The sequence below is a fragment of the Taudactylus pleione genome, unplaced genomic scaffold (genome assembly GCF_031769625.1).
Source record: "Taudactylus pleione unplaced genomic scaffold, aTauple2 ptg001021l, whole genome shotgun sequence".
Classification (NCBI taxonomy): Eukaryota; Metazoa; Chordata; class Amphibia; order Anura; family Myobatrachidae; genus Taudactylus; species Taudactylus pleione.
Genome location: NW_028285422.1, coordinates 1,720,580 through 1,740,000, shown reverse-complemented (window position 1 = coordinate 1,740,000; position 19,421 = coordinate 1,720,580). Strand labels below are relative to the sequence as shown.

The 19,421-nt window shown below is 40.6% G+C and overlaps 1 protein-coding gene across 1 annotated transcript in view; it reads left to right on the top strand.

Annotated features, from left to right (window-relative positions):
• LOC148454242 (ankyrin repeat and SAM domain-containing protein 1A-like) overlaps positions 1–19,421 on the top strand; it is a 109,118-nt gene that overhangs the window by 79,434 nt on the left and 10,263 nt on the right. Inside the window, exons 21-22 of the mRNA XM_088461158.1 lie at positions 2,222–2,359; positions 4,509–4,664. Coding sequence (XP_088317284.1) covers positions 2,222–2,359; positions 4,509–4,664 — 294 coding nt within the window. The remainder of the gene's footprint in view (positions 1–2,221; positions 2,360–4,508; positions 4,665–19,421) is intronic.

Sequence of the window (19,421 nt, the reverse complement as noted above, 5' to 3'; positions counted from 1 at the left end):
AATTTTCATACTTTGGCCTCTATTCACCACCACAATGGCTTTGAAATGAAACGCACAAGATGTGCTTTAACTGCAGACTTTCAGATTTAATTTGAGGGTAATTACATCCAAATCAGGTGAACAGTGTAGGAATTACAACTGTTTCTATATGTGCCTCCCACTTTTTAAGGGGCCAAAAGTAATGGGACAACTTAAACAATCCTAAATCTAACTTTCACTTTTTAATACTTTGTTGCAAATCCTTTGCAGGCAATTACAGCCTGAAGTCTGGAACGCATAGACATCACCAGACGCTGGGTTTCATCCCTGGTGATGCTCTGCCAGGCCTCTACTGCAAATGTCTTCAGTTCCTGCTTGTTCTTGGGGCATTTTCCCTTCAGTTTTGTCTTCATCAAGTGAAATGCATGCCCAATCGGATTCAGATCAGGGGATTGACTTGGCTATTGCATAACATTCCACTTTTTAGCCTTAAAAAACTCTTTGGTTGCTTTTGCAGTATGCTTTGGGTCATTGTCCATCTGCACTGTGAAGCGCCATCCAATGAGTTCTGAAGCATTTGACTGAATATGAGCATATAATTTTGCCCGAAACACTTCAGAATTCATTCTGCTGCTTTTGTCAGCAGTCACATCATCAATAAATACAAGGGAACCAGTTCCATTGGCAGCCATACATGCCCACGCCATGACACTACCACCACCGTGCTTCACTGATGAGGTGGTATGTTTTGGATCATGAGCAGTTCCTTTCCGTCTCCATACTCTTCTCTTCCCATCACTCTGGTACAAGTTGATCTTTGTCTCATCTGTCCTTAGGTTGTTGTTCCAGAACTGTAATGGCTTTTTTAGATGTTGTTTGGCAAACTCTAATCTGGTCTTCCTGTTTTTGTGGCTCACCAATGGTTTACATCTTGTGCTGAACCCTCTATATTCACTCTTGTGAAGTCTTCTCTTGATTGTTGACTTTGATACATATACACCTACCTCCTGGAGAGTGTTCTTGATTTTGCCAACTGTCGTGAAGGGGTTGTTCTTCACCAGGAAAATAATTCTTCCGTCATCCACCACAGTTGTTTTCCATGGTCTTCCGGGTCTTTTGGTGTTGCTGAGCTCTCCGATGCATTCTTTCTTTTTAAGAATGTTCCAGACAGTTGATTTGGCCACATCTAATGTTTTTGCTATCTCTCTGATGGGTTTGTTATGATTTTTCAGCCTAATGATGGCTTGCTTCACTGATAGTGACAGCTCTTTGGATCTCATATTGAGAGTCGACAGCAACTGATTCCAAATGCAAATGTCACACCTAGAATCAACTCCAGACCTTTTACCTGCTTAATTGATAATGAAATAACGAGGGAATAGCCCACACCTGTCCATGAAATAGCTTTTGAGTTGATAGTCCCATTACTTATGGCCCCTTAAAAAGTGGGAGGCACATATAGAAACCATTGTAATTCCTACGCCGTTCACCTGATTTGGATGTAATTACCCTCAAATTAAATCTGAAAGTCTGCAGGTAAAGCACATCTTGTTTGTTTAATTTCAAAGCCATTGTGGTGGTGAATAGAGGCCAAAATATGAAAATTCTGTCAATGTCCCAATATTTATGCACCTGACTGTATGTGTATATATATATAAATATATATATATATATATATATATATATATCAGTATAATCACCTCTAGCTTTTCATTACATAATCTGCACTTTGCCAGAGGTTGTCTAATGTACATTAAAAACTATGGATACATAATTTAGCAATAAAACATCTTTGCGTACTACAAATTGCTATGTCACATTTTGCTACAATCTGTAATCTTAGCTTGATTGATTATAAAAATGAAAATCCATCTTCTTCTAATGAAGTAGCCAGAGACCTCCGTGAAATTGAGTAAGTAAATGTGCCTTTCAGAATTGTTCATTGTAAATATGTAGGTTACATTGTAATTCTGAAAGGCGATATCTTGATAAAAAATAAATATTTATCTATAGGAAAATAATTATACAATTTTAAATATTTATAAAAATATAAAATAACATTTAAGATAATAAAAGAAATGCTAAAACCCTCATGTTGTTACATACCTTCTTTTGTTAAACTGTGGAATTGCTACAGGTCTAGTAACAATTCTTCATACATATTACTTGTTCTCCTTTGAGGACAGATCTTTACATAAACTTTTTTCATTATTAATTCTTGCAATTCTTTAAATTCTTTCAGAATGTAATTGCAGAACATGAGATCCGTAACATATCATGTGCAGCTCAGGATCCGGAGGACTTATGCACATTTGCCTATATCACAAAGGATCTGCAGACCAGCCACCACTACTGCCATGTTTTCAGCACTGCCGATGTGGTGAGATAAGTCTATCTGAACCATTGTACCTCATGCTATATTTGAAAGTTATAATGAGAGATAAGACTCTAACATTTCTAAGAGAAGTATCTTTTGGTAGCCTTGTCAATAGTCAGAGAATGGCTGTCCTATCATCTGACCACTTCCAGATCTGGAAGCAAACATGGAAATGTAGCAGTATAGTTTTGCTTCTATATTTTTTTGCTCCTAGGTGTCCAGTCACTCCCTATGCAAATAGATGATTGGAGTTGCAGACTTTACCTTAATAAAACATGGTCATCCATGGCTGCTGTTTGTGGTAAAATACTTTCATAACCTGTAATTCTCTGTGGCTGTGACATGCAGTGAATTATTGAAGATAAGTTCCTTGTCAAATACTTTCATTTGTTGTGGTGTTGTGTTTTTTATTATTTAATTTTTTTACACATGTTTAATTTTTTTACACATGTTTACTTTTTTTACACATGTTTACTTTTTTTACACATGTTTCAGTTGATCACCAGTGCATTTGGTCTGTTTTAGATGGGAATCTTATTTGTCTTTTCCCTTCAAAGGACAGTGTGTGATTTAAATCTTTATTTCATTATATATTCTTATTACACTCTTTTTATAATGTACATGCAAACAATGTGTTTGTGGGGTTTTTATATATATTTTTAACCTATAGTTTTTTGCAAGAACACCGTCTGAAGTGCAGAATAGTGGATGCTAGTTTTAAATTTTATAGGATTGGTATGTTTGGTCGACAGTTAAAATGCTCACAGCAGAATGTCGAGCACAGATTGGTGACACGGTAGTAATGACATGTAAAGAAAACCGTGTTAACCAGAATACCACGTGACCAGCAGTCTGGATGGGGATATCCTGTGGTGTCACTTAACACCACGGCACAACTAGGATAAACAATAAGTGGAGATCCCTTCCTTAGAACAGAATCTCAACTTATTGTTTATTGCGGTATTAATGTTGTTTAAAACAGTTTTACATTTATAATGCTGACACAGTAAAATGCTTTAAATAACATTACTACTGTGTCGGGATTTAACTACATCGCAATGTCTACATTCAAGAAATCTATTTGTTCAGGGGATGGAATGCATTTAATAGCCTGCAATACATATTTTATTGGAGAAATTAAAGTGTGACTGATTCAATAGCTCCCCACACTGCAACCCCGCACCTGATTGTATTCCCCCATTAGTCTGTATGCTGTTGGGAGGAGGCTGAGGAGGTGCTGCCTGGTACTCTTATTGTTCCTTTTGCTACTCTTGCCACAAGTTCAGCTAAGCACCCTGTAGATTTTGGGGCCCTTTGTGAGCAGCCTCCTTACTAGGCTAGTGGAGACATTGGCTTGGACTCCTTATTGTCCAAGTCAGTGGGGGGCCTGATAATAATTTAAAAACTCATCGTTTGAGAGTATTTTGGAGTCCGCCTCTATAGCTAGGCCTCGTAAGCACCAGAATCCTTCATGGTCCAGTCCTTGGATCAGACTTCTGAGTTCTCTTCTCAGGATAAAGGTGAAGTGCCTGATGATTTTGGATCTTAATTGGACTTCTCTAGACAGCAGTGTGTATATTTGTCACCCCCTCTTTCGAATGAGGGTGCTCCTGAGTATATGTGTGTTAGGATAAGAGGGAAATCCCACCTCCCATCCCTTGGCTTTGCATATGTTTGTGCAGAGGCTGCTGCCTCTTTGCCTAGGCCCTACTGGTGCTAAAAGAGTTTTAAGTAGGGCATGATGCTCCTTGTACAGCAGAAGCAAGTCATACTTTGTTTCACCTAATGTAAACTGGCATCAGAGAAGCACTTTTTATATGAGGAAAAGTAACTTCTTAAATATAATTTTCCATTTATTGGTTTACCAATCGATGAAAGTAGAAACTTGAGGTGACCATTTTAGGTGAATTACTCTATGCTGCAATAGGGGAGAGGGGATAAACAGCACTTACATACCCCTGGTATATTGTCATTGCTGTTCATGTACCCATATATAGCATTCAAGAAGTTTCAATGTCCTTTGCTGTAGAGTTTCTAAATCTGTATACCTGTATCTTTTCTGTTTTTCTTTTGACAATTGGTAACTACAGTTAGAGAAATGATTTTCTCATGTACTGTATTTACATAAATGTTTCTCTCTTCCTCTATGCAGAACCAAGCCTATGAAATAATTCTCACTTTAGGACAGGCTTTTGAGGTTGCTTATCAACTGGCCATACAAGCCCAGAAATCCCGTCATCCTGAAGCAGTGGTTTCTCGACCCTCAAAACCTGTCCCTAAGCCACGTGGCAGTATAAGGCGGCAGAATGTAAGTACTAAATAGTTTTTCCCCAAGACAAATGGTTATACATGAATATCTAGAGGTCCCTTGTATAAGTAACACATTTTTACAGAGGCTTCTCTTAATTCTATTTTTGCATCCTTTTATGTTCAGAATTTTGGTCAAAATAGAAGAGAACTGTTAGTGACAATATTGATATTTTTCATTATAAAAACATTTACCAATAAAATTAGTGTTGTCACATCCATCTCTAGAACAGCATTTCTAAACAGAAACAGAAGAAACATTTGGTTTTTGAGCACCTTTCATGTAACTGATTCACTGTCTTTAAGGTAATGTTAAAGATTCAAATTATTCAAATTCAGACAGGTCACTTCAAATCAAATGCATTAGCCCACATATTAACCTGTTAGAGAGTTTAGGGTACAGTATGGCATCTTTTATCCAGAAGACACTAAGGGGCATATGTATCAAAGCTTGATGTGAGATAAAATTTACATTTTGCAGGCTGTGTTTAAGAAATGATAGTTTGGGGGCGTGGCCTGACTGGATACCAGGGTAGACGTGCTGCCCTTCAGCTCCATACAAACACCAGCGGATTACCCTGCTCCGACTGCCCCTTGTTGTTTAGGGAGACCTCTCCTGCACAACTACCCCCTCGGGGCTCCGCTGACCCCCCGGCTGGCAGTCGAGAAGGTCTAACTCCTCCGGGGCCTTTGCGGCCCCGCCTCCGCCTACCCCGCCTACTCCGCCTCCAGAGTCGCCAGCCTCGATTACCAAGCCGGGCCCGCCAGTGCCGCACTCGCCGCTGATCGCGGCCAGACTTTCCTGCGGCGGTCCTGTCACCTCGGACCCCACTCTGCCTGGCTGGAGCAGTGGTCTGGGTGGTTTGTGGGGACGGGGGGCCCAGGAGAGACCGGCAAACGGAGCTGCGAATCGCGGGAGGACGCCATTTTGGCTCCTCCATACCACCCCCTGCACCACTTCAGCATCTGCCGCTTGGGAGAGCCTGACACTGGGTGTAAAGAGGACACCTCTCCAGGGCCCCTTTGACCAACCACCTCTATACACAGGTACAAGCTGTTATCAAATTTATTGATTGCTGTGTTGGATTCTGGCCCTTGATTCCTGGCTCCCTTACATCTGCTCCCTGAGTACACACTGAGATACTGCAGCTGTAGGTGGCCGTGACGAGTGCCCTTTCGGCTGGTCCGGGGTTGCTGCTTTGACTCTGGTCTCCTTAATATTGCGGTGCCCTCTTCAAATTGTTCTCCAGGGGTCCAAGCGGTCTACTGATGAGTCCTTATTAGTTGTGACTCACTATGTCTCTCTGATACAGCTTTTTGCGACGACCCTGATGCCTCTCTGAAACTTATCAACATGCAGATTTAATCTTTCCTTCTCAATGTAACCACCGACCACAAATTTAAACATCACCAGTACCTTTATCTACTTGACACTTTAGTTGGAGGTGCCGCTTCATTGGATCACATCGGTATGGCTCAGAAAAGAATAAAAGCGGCCAAATCGGCTCCACCTGTTGACTTTTTTGGATCCTCTTCTAACTCTACTAAAAGTCGTCTTCAACAATCACCACCTGGGTCTGCTACGTCTCCAAAATCACCACCTAGACAAGCAAGTGGCCCTCCTGTACCTTCTCAGGAAGATGAGGACAGTTTAGATGGTCCAGTTACCCTGCGTTCTATTCATACCATGTTAACGTCATTTAAGGTGGATATAACCTCGGAATTAAAATCTTCCATTCAATCTCTGAGAGCTGATAGTAGTGAAATCGGAGATCGTACCGACCATTTGGAATCTAAAATGGAAGAGTTGGTTGCATCACATAATGACCTAATCTCAGCACACGATTCTCTGCAGGAGGAATTACCCTCTGTGCGAGACAAGGTAACAGATCTGGAAGACCGCTCCAGACGCAACAATATTAAGATAAGAGGCATTCCGGACTCCGTTACAAATGCTGAGCTATATGATTATGCCACGGAATTATTCCAAAAACTTCTTCCTGATGCCTTACCCTCGGATCTTCTGATTGACAGAATCCATAGACTTCCAAAATCCAAACAAGCTCCAGCCCAAGCACCTAAAGACACCCTCCTTAGAGTTCACTTCTTCCATATTAAGGAGCGTATACTTAAGGCTACTCTTCCTTCCTCCCCCACAGTTGAATGTCTGGACAATCTCCAACTTTTCCCCGACATCTCCCCAGCGACTCTTGCAAAACAACGTCTTTTCCTCCCAATTACACTGGCCTTGTGTAAAGAAAATATTCAGTATAGGTGGGGATTCCCGACTAAACTGATTGTAACAAGAAATTACTCGTATACAGTCATACAATCGCCAGAAGATGGGCCGGCTATTCTTCAAAAATGGGGTGTTGCTCTTACTAACCCTACCAATATGCCTCCTAAACCTATACCCCAAGCATGGTCCACAGTGCCGAGGTGATCCCTTGAGGTGTAGTATCTTTACAGTTACTGGATGTAGTTCTACCATTCCAAGCTATATTTAGAATTTTGTTATTCAATATGCTCTCTGTTTATTTTTTTTTACCTGTAATTCCTATGTGTGTTAGGTTTACGGCTTTATGATGTAATTTATCTAAGATTTTTCATTTAGTCCTTTCACAGCTAAGGGCATATATTATATTTGCGTGGTTATTTGGCGGATTGGGCTGATGAGAATATACTCATTGTTATTGGTGGACCGATAAATAGCTTAATGGATAAATGGTAGTATATGAGGCTTTCCTATATTTTGGGAACTGCTTTCTACAGTCTTTCTGTCTTTTTTAGTGGTTACATTGCATTTAATTTTTCTTTCTTTATATACATAAATAATATTTGATAGGTTGTATCAAATATGGCTATGTTTGTATGCTAACTATGTTGTTAATATTACAATTGAAGGAATTATTTGAAATGAGGGGTATTAGGTGGTCTTCTCTTTGAGCCTCCCCCCCATACTTCCAATTTTTCTGTCATATTCTGTTTCAATGACAGAAAGTCTAGCTCCTTTATGGATGCTATTTCGGTTTGTTGTATTTTTTTGTTTTATATGTTTATTATTTTATTTATTAATTTTTTATGCATACAACTTCTGTATTTGCCATTTTTGTGCAGGTCTATCTGTAAAAAAGTCACACCACACCTATCTGATTCCTCCCCATGGTCAATTTTTTAAGCATAAATGTTAAGGGCCTTAATTCACCTCATAAGCGACGCCTTGCATTAAAATACTTCTTAGATCAAAGAGCTGACATAGTGGCAATTCAAGAATCGCATTTCCCATTACATTCTACTCCTCAGTTTACTAATAAAGCTTATCCGACTTGTTTTACTTCCTGTGGCCCATTTAAGAGGAATGGAGTGGCCATACTTTTGAGCAGATCTTGTCCATTTAAAATAGAAAGTAAATGGGTGGATTGCAGTGGTAGATATATTATCTTGGTGGGGAAGATAAGTACTAAATACATCACTCTAGTATCAATATATGTTCCTAATACAAGACAGCCTAGTTTTCTTAAAAAGTTTTTACTTAAATTACAGTAGACTAGAAAAGGAGCTATATTTATTATGGGCGACTTTAATCTTGCACCCGATCTTAAATTGGACAAATCTTCTTCTCTCGATAAACAATCATTGAATGTGGCTTCCTCTCTAACTCGTTCCTTCTCGTACTTGTTGGCTGAATTTGACCTATATGATGTTTGGCGAATCAAACACTCAAGAGCACGTGATTATACCTTTTATTCAGCAGTTCACAAATCATATTCTAGAATAGATCTGCTCTTGACTGATAAATGGTCTCTTCAGTTCATTCCCCAGATTGATATCTTACCAATTACTTGGTCCGACCATGCTCCCTTACTATGGTCTTGGACCCCCTTTCCCACGTCTCCCACCTTTAGACCTTGGCGTTTACAAGAATATATTTTATTAGATGATATTGGCTCGCGTGTTATGACTGACGCATTGACTTCATATGTAGAATTAAATTCTCCCAAAGATACTTCAGCCACAAATCATTGGTGTGCACTCAAGGCGGTTATGAGGGGGGCTGCTATACAAGCCGCAGTTAAGATTCGGAAAACGAATCAAGAAATACATCTCGCATATCAAGCTGATCTTTTAAAATTAGAAGCACAACATAAACAAAATCCAAAGGATTCTCTTGTTCTCTTTGCCCTATTAGAAGCCAGGAAGAAATTAAATAATCTACACCTCTCCCAAATTCAACGTGCTATCACTAAATTAAATCAGAAGTTTTACTCTCTTGGAAATAGAGCCAATAAACTGCTAGCTCGCAAACTTAGAGGGAAAAACGCTATTAATAGAATTAAAAGTCTCTCTAACCCCAATGGATCCTCAATATCAAACCCTAAAGATATTGCTCAACAATTCGCCTTATACTATGAAAAGCTTTATAACCTTTCTCAAGATACCCATATACCTCAGCCCTCTGAATCTGTGATAAATTCATTCTTAGATTCTGTTAATCTTCCGTGTCTTTCCCCTTTAGAAGCAGAAGCTTTATGTGTCCCTTGGAGTGATAGCGAAGTATTAAGAGCGGTTAAATCCCTCAAAAAAGATAAAGCACCTGGCCCAGACGGATTCATTAACAGTTTTTATACACATTTTCAAACCATTTTGACCCCTATTTTAGTAAATTTATTCAACGATGTCTCTACTCAGTCATTTCCTAAAGAAATGTTAGAAGCCCAAATCATCACTATTTTGAAGCCTGGCAAGGACCCGACACTTTGCTCAAACTATAGGCCAATAGCTTTATTAAATTCAGATATCAAATTATATGCAAATATAATCGCTAATAGATTGAATCCTATTCTTCCTAATTTAGTTTCTATAGATCAGGTGGGCTTTATCTTAGGGAGACAAGCGCCAGACAATACCAGAAGAGTTTTTTCCCTTCTGGAAGCCCAAGCAGCTTGTTCCGTGCCTACGGTTTTATTGTCCTTGGACGCGGAAAAAGCCTTTGACAGGCTACACTGGCATTTCATGTCCCGGGTCCTGGCTAAGTTTGGCTTTTCTGGCTTGTTTTTAAAGGCTATCTTGAATCTTTACACTGTCCCTTCAGCTAGAGTATACAGTAATGGGTTTTTATCCAACAGTTTTAATATCTCTAACGGGACTAGACAGGGGTGCCCCCTTTCACCTTTAATTTTTGCACTAGCTATGGAACCCCTCACAGAAAAAATTAGATCCTCCTCCTCCCTTGTGGGCTTCAATATTGGCCATAAGCAGCATAGGATATGTCTTTATGCTGATGATGTCCTGCTATTCATCACGAAACCAGACATTTCCTTACCTGCTCTTCACAATATACTTCAAGAATGTACTGCATCCTCATACTATAAACTAAATACCTCAAAATCAGAAGCACTAGCATTCAATCTTGACCAAGCTTCCCAGGATAGTCTTCGGAATCAATACCCTTATGCCTGGCAGACATCATCTCTTAAATATCTGGGGATCAATATCCCTCTAAATCCTCAAAATGTTATGAAATATAACTATCAGCCTTTGCTAGATCAATTCTCTGCACTTACCAAAGCATGGGTTAATTATGAAATCTCCCGGATGGGCCGTCTCTCTTCTGCAAAAATGATGCTTCTTCCAAAAATTCTGTACTTATTTAGAGCCATTCCATATTTAGTTCCATTGAATCTGCTAAACAAATTCTATGCAGTTCTGTCTATGTTTATTTGGAAGGGTAAACGTCCTCGTATAGCTAGGACTCGACTATTTCGGTCCAAATATAGAGGGGGACTAGCGGCTCCTAACCTCGAATTCTACCAACACTCTTGTCTTTTAGATCAGATGAAAGACTGGTTAGCCCCTCCACCGATTAAACCATGGGTATCTATTGAAATTTCTGCATGTCAAACTCTCCCCTTACGGGACATCATGTGGATTAAAACTGCTGATAGACCCCATAAATCTCTTATTCCAAAGAGCGTCTTTGATACCCTTATAGTTTGGGACAAATTGATTTCCGCACATGGGGAATTCTCTCTTCCCTTGTCTCACATTTCTATACTAGCCCTTTCTCGACTGATCCAGGATCTAGTATTAACACCCTGGCATGAGAAAGGTATCATAACAGTTAGAGATCTTTATACTAACCATCAATTTAAATCCTTTCAACAATTACAGGATCAATATGGTATTCCCAAGACTGACTTTTTTTAATTTTTGCAGGTGAGACACTGGGTATTTTCTAACTCTGGCCCAAATCATCTCCTTCCCACCCCACCTCCTTATATACTTTCTAAACTGTCTACTACTGGCCATAAGAGTGGCATTTCTATGTGGTATACTACGCTTATGACTCCGCTAGAGGATTTAAAACTTTCTATACAATCCAATTGGGAGTCGGATCTTAGTATATCTCTAACTGAAGAAGACTGGTCTATTTTATTTATGAACATCATCAAAATGTCCAAATGTTTGAACCATTCTGAAATGCTCTATAAACTAATTCACGGCTTATATTACACCCCAATCAAATTGCATAGAATCTGGCCAGACGGCTCTAAATTACGTTGGAGGAATTGCGGGTTAGACGGTACTCTGATACATATCTTTTGGTCTTGTCCTAATATATTTTCCTTATGGTCAGAGGTATTTCAGTTAATAGCTCAGGTCACTATGGAGAATCTTCCCCAGTCTCCAGAAATCGCACTCCTACATTATTTTCCTTCTACAATACAATCACATAATAAGTATGTTGTTGGACACATTTTGATAGCTACAAGGGCAGCTCTAGCACAATATTGGAAGAGACCTGACCCCCCATCTCTCTCGATAATAATATCCAAAATTCAGAAAAGTTTTGAAATGGAAACCTCTGGATTTAAATATTCTTCATCAGCCTCGACCCCACTGCTAAAATGGCGACCCTGGTCGGCCTTTATTGACTCATCTTCTCACACGACGTCTATAGTCGGCTAGCTTTAACACTGCCCCAACTCGTTATGAAAAAGGTTATTATGACAGACCACACATGTTTTTCCATAAATAATGGTTGTATGTATTGTACTGTTCTGTTTTGTCTTTTATAATTTATTGTATTGTTTTGTATTACTTGGTTTTTCTATGTAATACTTGCTATATTATTATTTTCTTTTTATATTATATAATTTTGTCTAGTTTATTTTATTATTTTTATTTATTTATTTTTCTTTTCTTTTATATTTTATAAAATTTCAAAAATATAATGTTTAAATTATGATGATTGTAAATTACTGTTTACTATTGTCTTATCTGATGTATATTGGATTTTTTGTTCTACTAATAAAAATTATTTGAGTTAAGAAATGATAGTTTGGAGCTGATTGGTTGGTGATATATATTTCACAAGTTTATCTCACATCAAGCTTTGATACATATGCCCCTAAATCCAATAAGCCACGCATTAAGACTAGAAGTGGAATTTTCCTCGCAGCTTCACGAGAAAAGGCACCCTCTGGGGTTTATCGTGCGGGGAAAACCCATTACTTCTGCACTTTACCTGGAATCAATGGGTTAGTGCGCATTAACACCTTGTTTACTGTGAGGGGAAAAGGCTAATTCATTTGCTTCTTTCCGCGCGATGAGATCATTTGACTGTTGGGCTTATCCAGTGGCTAATTGAATTCCCCCCTTAGCGTTTCAGAAACCTGAAAAAAAAGTTAATAACTGCTGTTCAATAATAATCATATTCAACAACAAAAATGAAATGTCCTTTTCTTGATGCACATTTATTAAATTATTGTTTACATATTAAGATCTATATCCAAAAAATATAAAATAGTGAAATATAAAAGATAAAGTATGTGATTTAAGAAAGAAATCTTGTGTATTAAAACAGACTGCGCCACCTGGAGCCACTATAGTGACCTCGTTTGTATATTTTGGCTGGTGATAATTATTTGAGTCTCCCATATCCAAAATGCTTGGGACCAGGGGTATTTTGGAAAACGGAATATTCCGTATTTTGGAATATTTGCATATCATTATCAAATATCTTGGGCATGGGACCCAAATATACATACATGAAATGAATTTATGTTTCATATGCACCTTATACACAAAGCCTGTATGTAATTTTATACAATATTTTTAATAATTTGTGCCTTAGACAAAGTTTGTGTACATTGAACCATCAAAAATCAACGGTTTCATTATTTCAGTAATGCCAAAATAATTCCGTATTTCGGAATATTTCGACATGGGAGGCTCAACCTGTACTTTATATTGGTAAATGTCTTCCCACTATATCTGTATTGGGTTGGTGAGAGCCTGCGCTTGTTAATTGGTATAGGATGGTTGTAGCTGCTGGCACTATGGAGATAATCCAAGATCTCCTACAGACAATGATAATATATACAGATTTAGTGCCTGTGCTGGTGTGCTAAATTCTATAGGTGCCTGATGTACCAATCAATGGTGTGTGTGTAGATCTAATAATGGTAAACACACAAGGATAATGTTTAGGTGGTTTTAATATATCCAGTAAATACTACAACAAATCAATTGAGAAATCACAGTGCTCTCTAATTTGAGGAGTAATGTATGCAGGATAGGGTAAAGGGAAATTGGGAATATATGCAAAATACGGTAAAATAATGTAGAAAAAAATGGGGGGGGGTTAAAAAATGTAGAAAGTGTCCTTCAAAAGATAGAAAAAAATACACAATGCAAATATAAGTAATGTCCTGGGGGGGCTGTGCTCTGGAGGGACGGCGTCCCGTACCCTCCGATTCGTCAACTTACCCTTCTTCTTGCTGTTGGTGTTAATCCTTGTGTGAAAGGTTCTCTCAGGTACACACCGGGTGGGTAGAGCGGCCGGCCGCACCCATCGATAGCTGGCGACGACGTGATCAGTTGTGATCGTGTGGTCTCGCTACGTCTAATAAATCAACGGGACCTATAGAGAATGTGTAACTTGGCGCAAACTCCAATGGAGGCGGTGAGACTGTGTACCTGAGAGAACCTTTTACACGGTTAACAATTTGTTGTAGTGTTTACTAGCTATAATAAAACCACCCAAATGTTATCCTTGTGTGTTAACCATTATTAGATCTACATGCACACATTGATTGGTACATCAGACACCTATAGAACTTCCCACTATATCTGCATGCGGAGATATAGTGGGATCACTCACAAGTAATCATACCTCCGCATGTGATGCTCTTAATTTATCATATTGTTCATGAATCCCTGTAATGTCGGCACCTTGAAATATCCTTTCAGAAGGTCCAGCATGAACAAAATATCTTTCTATAGCAACATTGTATCACAAGTTGTAGCAGATTCACAGATTAATAATTTAATTGTTTCTGGGAAAACTGCAATCCGACATCCCTCTCATAATATAACAATTATTGCTGTATCAGATCATGGTTACAAAGTTAATTCCTCCTCGTATATATTCACACTTGGTAGGAAGGCCTGTATCCCTTTATTTCTATATATGTGTTTAAATCCTATTGTGTCAGGGGGATGCAGTCAGGATACCGGCGGGCGCTTTCCCGCCCACTGATGTCCCGACACGAACAGCTCGACATGGGGCTAAAGATAGGCATCTAAATCCTGACGCCTATCATTAGCCCCACTACAAAATCCCAACACCCGGCATCCAGAACAAAGGTAAGCCGGGTGTTTTAGCGTCTAGCTGCATGAGGGGAGGAGGAGGGGGTGGCGGGGGAGGGTTAGGTTTAGGGACCCCCAATTATCCATACTGCAGTTGCATGTTACTGTAGTGAACTTTCTCTATGAAATTATTATATGCATGTAAGGAAGGATCTTTAATTCGGAACTCTGGTGCTTCATATTGCAACATTGTTTTTATTTTTGTTTTAATGTTTTATAACTTGTAACTTTTTATGTGTTTTTTTTTCTTGAAACTTTCTATATATGATATTGATCTATCTGATTAAACAAGTATTGCGATATTAGTACTGTATTTGTGTATGCAATTTATTGCTGCTATATTTTGTTATTTTTTCTGCCATTTTAGGGTCCCTCAGCGCAGCTCATATAGAGTTAATCTGCTCTTGGCAATTGTGAACCTTCACAGGAGGTTTGATTAGAGCTGCTGCTGATTCTTTTTGAATTTACAGTTTTTAAGAATTATTCCTTAGAAGCACTTTGGAAACTATTTCTTTATACCACTAAGGTAGGGTAGGGGGAGAATTAGGGTACTTACCAGCCCCAGTCGGGAAATTGGTCCGTCGGTGTTCCGCTGTCTGTATTTGATCCGGCGGCTATTCAGCCGTCTGCATTAAATACCGATTCTGTGTCAGGGTCCAACCAAAGGTGTCCTAGTAGAGTATAACTTATGATTGTGAAGAATCTGTAGTATGTACAAAGGATTTGTGAGGCTTCTTTGAATCTTGATACACTGCAGTACTATCTCTTTTACACATCCATTGTTATGGTTCCCTAGGCTGCTCCGTGTAAACCTTCCAGTGACAGAAGACCTCGCTAGCCTGCATTCTAACAGCCACCCGCTGTTCCCTTAGAACTAGAAACCATCACCGGTGCTTAAGTGGCGGTGTGGCCTAGAGCCGGCAGCAGCCTGCAAGCTGACGGAGTGGCCGGAGGGCCGATTGAGCAGCTAGGGACCCTGTAGCAGTTTGCAAGCTGATGGAGTGGCTGGGGAGCCTGAGAAATAGGGTTCACTACAATCGAACAACAGGAACGCTGACCATGCAGCAGAGCCGAGAGATCACACAGAACGATACAGTCCGCGTGGTGGCAAAAGGCCAGCGTGCACAAATTAGAGAAGAACCCGATCATGCCGCGTTGTGGAAAACACGTGACACCCTGCGGTGTCCGGATCGCGAAGAAATCGACGGAACTGGAACAATGCTGCCAGAAGGAGGTATATTGCTGGAGAGGAACAAGTCATGACCGCGACTTGTAACAGTACCCCCCTTGATGTGGGGTTGAGGAACCACCAGAACCCGGTTTGTCAGGAAAATCCCGGAAGAAGTGTCTCTTCAGCCTAGGAGCATATAGAGTACTCTCAGGAATCCTGGAGCGTTCCTCCGGGCCATAGCCCTTCCAATGAACCAAAAACTGTAAACGACCCCGGGAAATCTTGGAGTCCAAGATCTTCTCAATTTCAAATTTGCATTGACCGTGCACAACAATCGAAGCAGGTCTGGATGGAAATTTGGGCTTGAATTTGACAGAGCTGAAGACTGGTTTGAATAAGGAACAGTGAAAGGTATTATTGATGCGGAGAGACTTAGGTAATTGAAGCTTAAAAGCTACCAGATTCATCTGTGCATGATGCAAAAAGGGCCAATAAATCTAGGACCTAATTTCTGAGTAGGTTGGTGAAACCTGATGATTTTTGTAGAGAGCCAAACCAAATCGCCCATCTTAAACACACATGACATCCGATGCCTATCAGCTGACTTCTTGGAGCGGAGAGAGACTTTCCGAAGGCTTTGATGAACCTTGCTCCAAATGCGACTGAGCCGAGAGACAGAAGGTGAGTCAGGCCAAGTGGAGTCAAAAGAATTCACTCTGGGATGTTGACCCGTGACACAAAAGAAAGGAGAAACTGAAGATGCTGAATGAGACTTACTGTTATCTGCCTCTTGCAGAATTTGCATTTGAGAAACGCAGTCGTTATGACATTTGGAAACATAACAGTGGTGTAACTATTTCTCCATAGACTGGTTGATGCACTCTGTTTGCCCATTGGATTGAGGATGGTAACCCGAAGAAAGACTGAGGCGGATGCGTAAGGAAGAACAGAAGGATCTCCAGAACCTTGCAACAAATTGTGTTCCTCGATCCGACACAATATCCGTAGGTAAACCATGCAAGCGAAAGATATGCTGGAGGAACAAGCCGCAGAGTTCGTTGGCAGAGGGTAATTTAGTCAAAGGAATAAAATGTGCCATTTTGCTAAAACGGTCCACCACAGTCCAGATAACGGACCATCGTGCAGAAACTGGGAGATCGACAATAAAGTCCATGGCTATGTGAGTCCAGGGTCTCTTAGGTATGGAGAGAGGAAGCAACAGACCTGAAGGAGCTGTTCGAGGTGTCTTATTTCGGGCACACACCTTACATGCCAGTACAAACTCACGAACATCTTTGGTCAGTGAAGGCAACCACACCGAGTGGGAGAGTAACTCCAGAGTCTTACTAATGCTGGGATGACCAAAAGCTCATCTAGAGTGGAAATCCAGTAAGACTGACTTCCTGAATCTTTCTGGAACAAACAAGAGATCCGGAGGTTTATCCAGCGGTGATTCCGACTGACAGGCCTGAATGAGTTCAGCCAATTCCGGGTGATAGCACAGTGAAGACGAGAATGAATAATAATAGGTTAATCGGAGATAGTGGTCTGTTGAACTGGTACAAAACTTCTGGAGAGAGCATCAGCCTTAACTTTTTTCGACTCAGGACGAAATGAAATGAGAAAGTTGAAACTGGTAAAAAACAACGCCCACCGTGCATGTCTGGAATTCAACCTTTTAGCAGACTGAATGTACGATAAGTTCTTATGGTCGGTAAGAGCAGTGACTTGATGCTTGGCCCCCTCTAGCCAATGCCTCCAGTCCTCAAAGGCCCATTTAATAGCGAGCAACTCCCGATTACCCACATCGTAGTTACGTTCTGCATTGGGGAACATACGTGAGAAAAAAGCACAGGGGTGCAACTTGTCTACAAAACAGGAGATCTGGATTAGGATGATGGAGCACCAGAGCCTGTGTAAATACGTCCTTAGAATCCTCAAAGGCTCGGACAGCCTTGGTTGCCCAATTGGAGGTTTAAGCTCCTTTTTTGGTCAGTTCCACAATGGGTGCCACAATAGCAGAGAATGACTTGATAAACCTTCGATAGTAATTAGCAAATACAAGGAAGCGCTGAATAGCTTTAAGGGTAGTTGGTTGAACCCACTCCAAAATCACTTTGACCTTATTAGGATCCATAGAAAACCCCTGGGAAGAAATGATATAGCCTAGGAAAGCTATATGAGTGACATCGAAATCGCACTTTTCCAGCTTAGCGAAAAGATGGTTTTCCCACAGCTTCTGCAGTACTTGACGAACCTGTTGATGGTGTTGATTCAAAGACTGTGAATAAATGAGAATGTTGTCAAGGTATACAACCACAAAGACTCCCAGGAATTCACGAAGGACATCATTAATTAGGTCTTGAATGACCGCAGGAGCGTTAGCTAGACCGAGCGGCCTGACCAAATAATCATAATGTCCCGAGTGAGTACTGAAGGCCGTCTTCCACTCATCGCCACTCCTAATCCGTATAAGGTTGTAGGCTCCCCTAAGGTCGATTTGTGAAAAGATAGTGGCTTGATGCAACTGATCAAAAAGGACCGAAATGAGAGGAAGCAGGTAGGAGTTTTTTACGGTGATGTTATTGAGACCCCTATAGTCAATGCAAGGACGGAGGGAACCGTTCTTCTCAAAAAAAGAAACCGCCCTGACTGGAGATTTAGAGAGGCAGATAAATCCTTTAGCTAATGCATCCTAGATGTATTCCTTTATAGACTTGTCCTCAGGAACTGATCGAATACAACTGCAGCAGGAACTAAATTGATGGCACAGTCATATGGGCGATGAAGAGGAAGGGCATCAGCCATTTGCTTAGATAAGACATCGGAGAACTCCTGGTACTGGATCAAAATGGCGGGAGGAGTTTCAGTACCTTCAGGTTGAACCATCCAAACTGGTTATGCAAGACAACGAGAATGGCAAGCACAACTCCATCTTATGATTTCCCCAGAGGACCAGTCAATAACGGGATTATGATCCCTGAGCCAAGGGAGACCAAGAACGATGGGCGCTAATGGACACTGGAGAAGAAAGAACAAGATGACTTACGAATGTAGAAACCCGACTGACAACCGGATAGGAGGTGTTTTAAATTTAATAAGAACGTTGGAGACTAGTCCTCCATCTAGTCTGCAAATGGAGATGTCTTGATTCAAAGGAACAGTGAGAACACCCAGAGATAAAAAAAAAATCCATAAAATTGCCGGCTACACCGCTATCCAAAGTGCAGAAGTAGCCAGGGTAGAATTGGAGAGTTGAATAGCTGCAGGAACTAGTACGGAATTCTTGGAGGAAATGTGAGCCAGACCTAAATGTAATTCCTCCTGAACACTTAGGCCTTGCCTTTTACTAGCTTGAGTGGACAATTACTCAAGGAATGTCCTTTGCCCCCACAATACATACAGAGACCCTGGGAATGTCTCCTGCGTCTCTCTTCTGGAGATAAACGAAAGGCACCAATTTGCCGTGGTTCCTCCGGATCCGAAGACGGAACACAGATGGGAGACCGAGGCGATCTTGTAGGAAGATTCTGCTCCCATCTATGTTCAGAGACGACAATCAATTCTAATTGCCTTATGCACAAGGTCATCCAAGGACTCAGAAGGAGGATGCTGAACGAGAATATGTTTGATGGCCTCAGAGAGTCCGAGACGAAATTGACTGCGTAAGGCCTGATCATTCCAACCAGATAATTTTGACTCTGCCAAAGAAGTTCTGTCAGGGTCATCATACCATAGCAACATAGCAGTAAAGAAGGCATTGACGTAACCTGAAGTAAAGTTTACAACTCTCGGAAATTGAATTGTTTGCGATCCCCAGAGAATCGGTCCGGCAAGTTCATAGGTTCTTTAAGAGCAACTGGAGCTGCGGGCGACCGGACATCGTCGACTTGAAGAGTAAGCTCCTGAACCTTTTGCGTGAGAACTTGATCT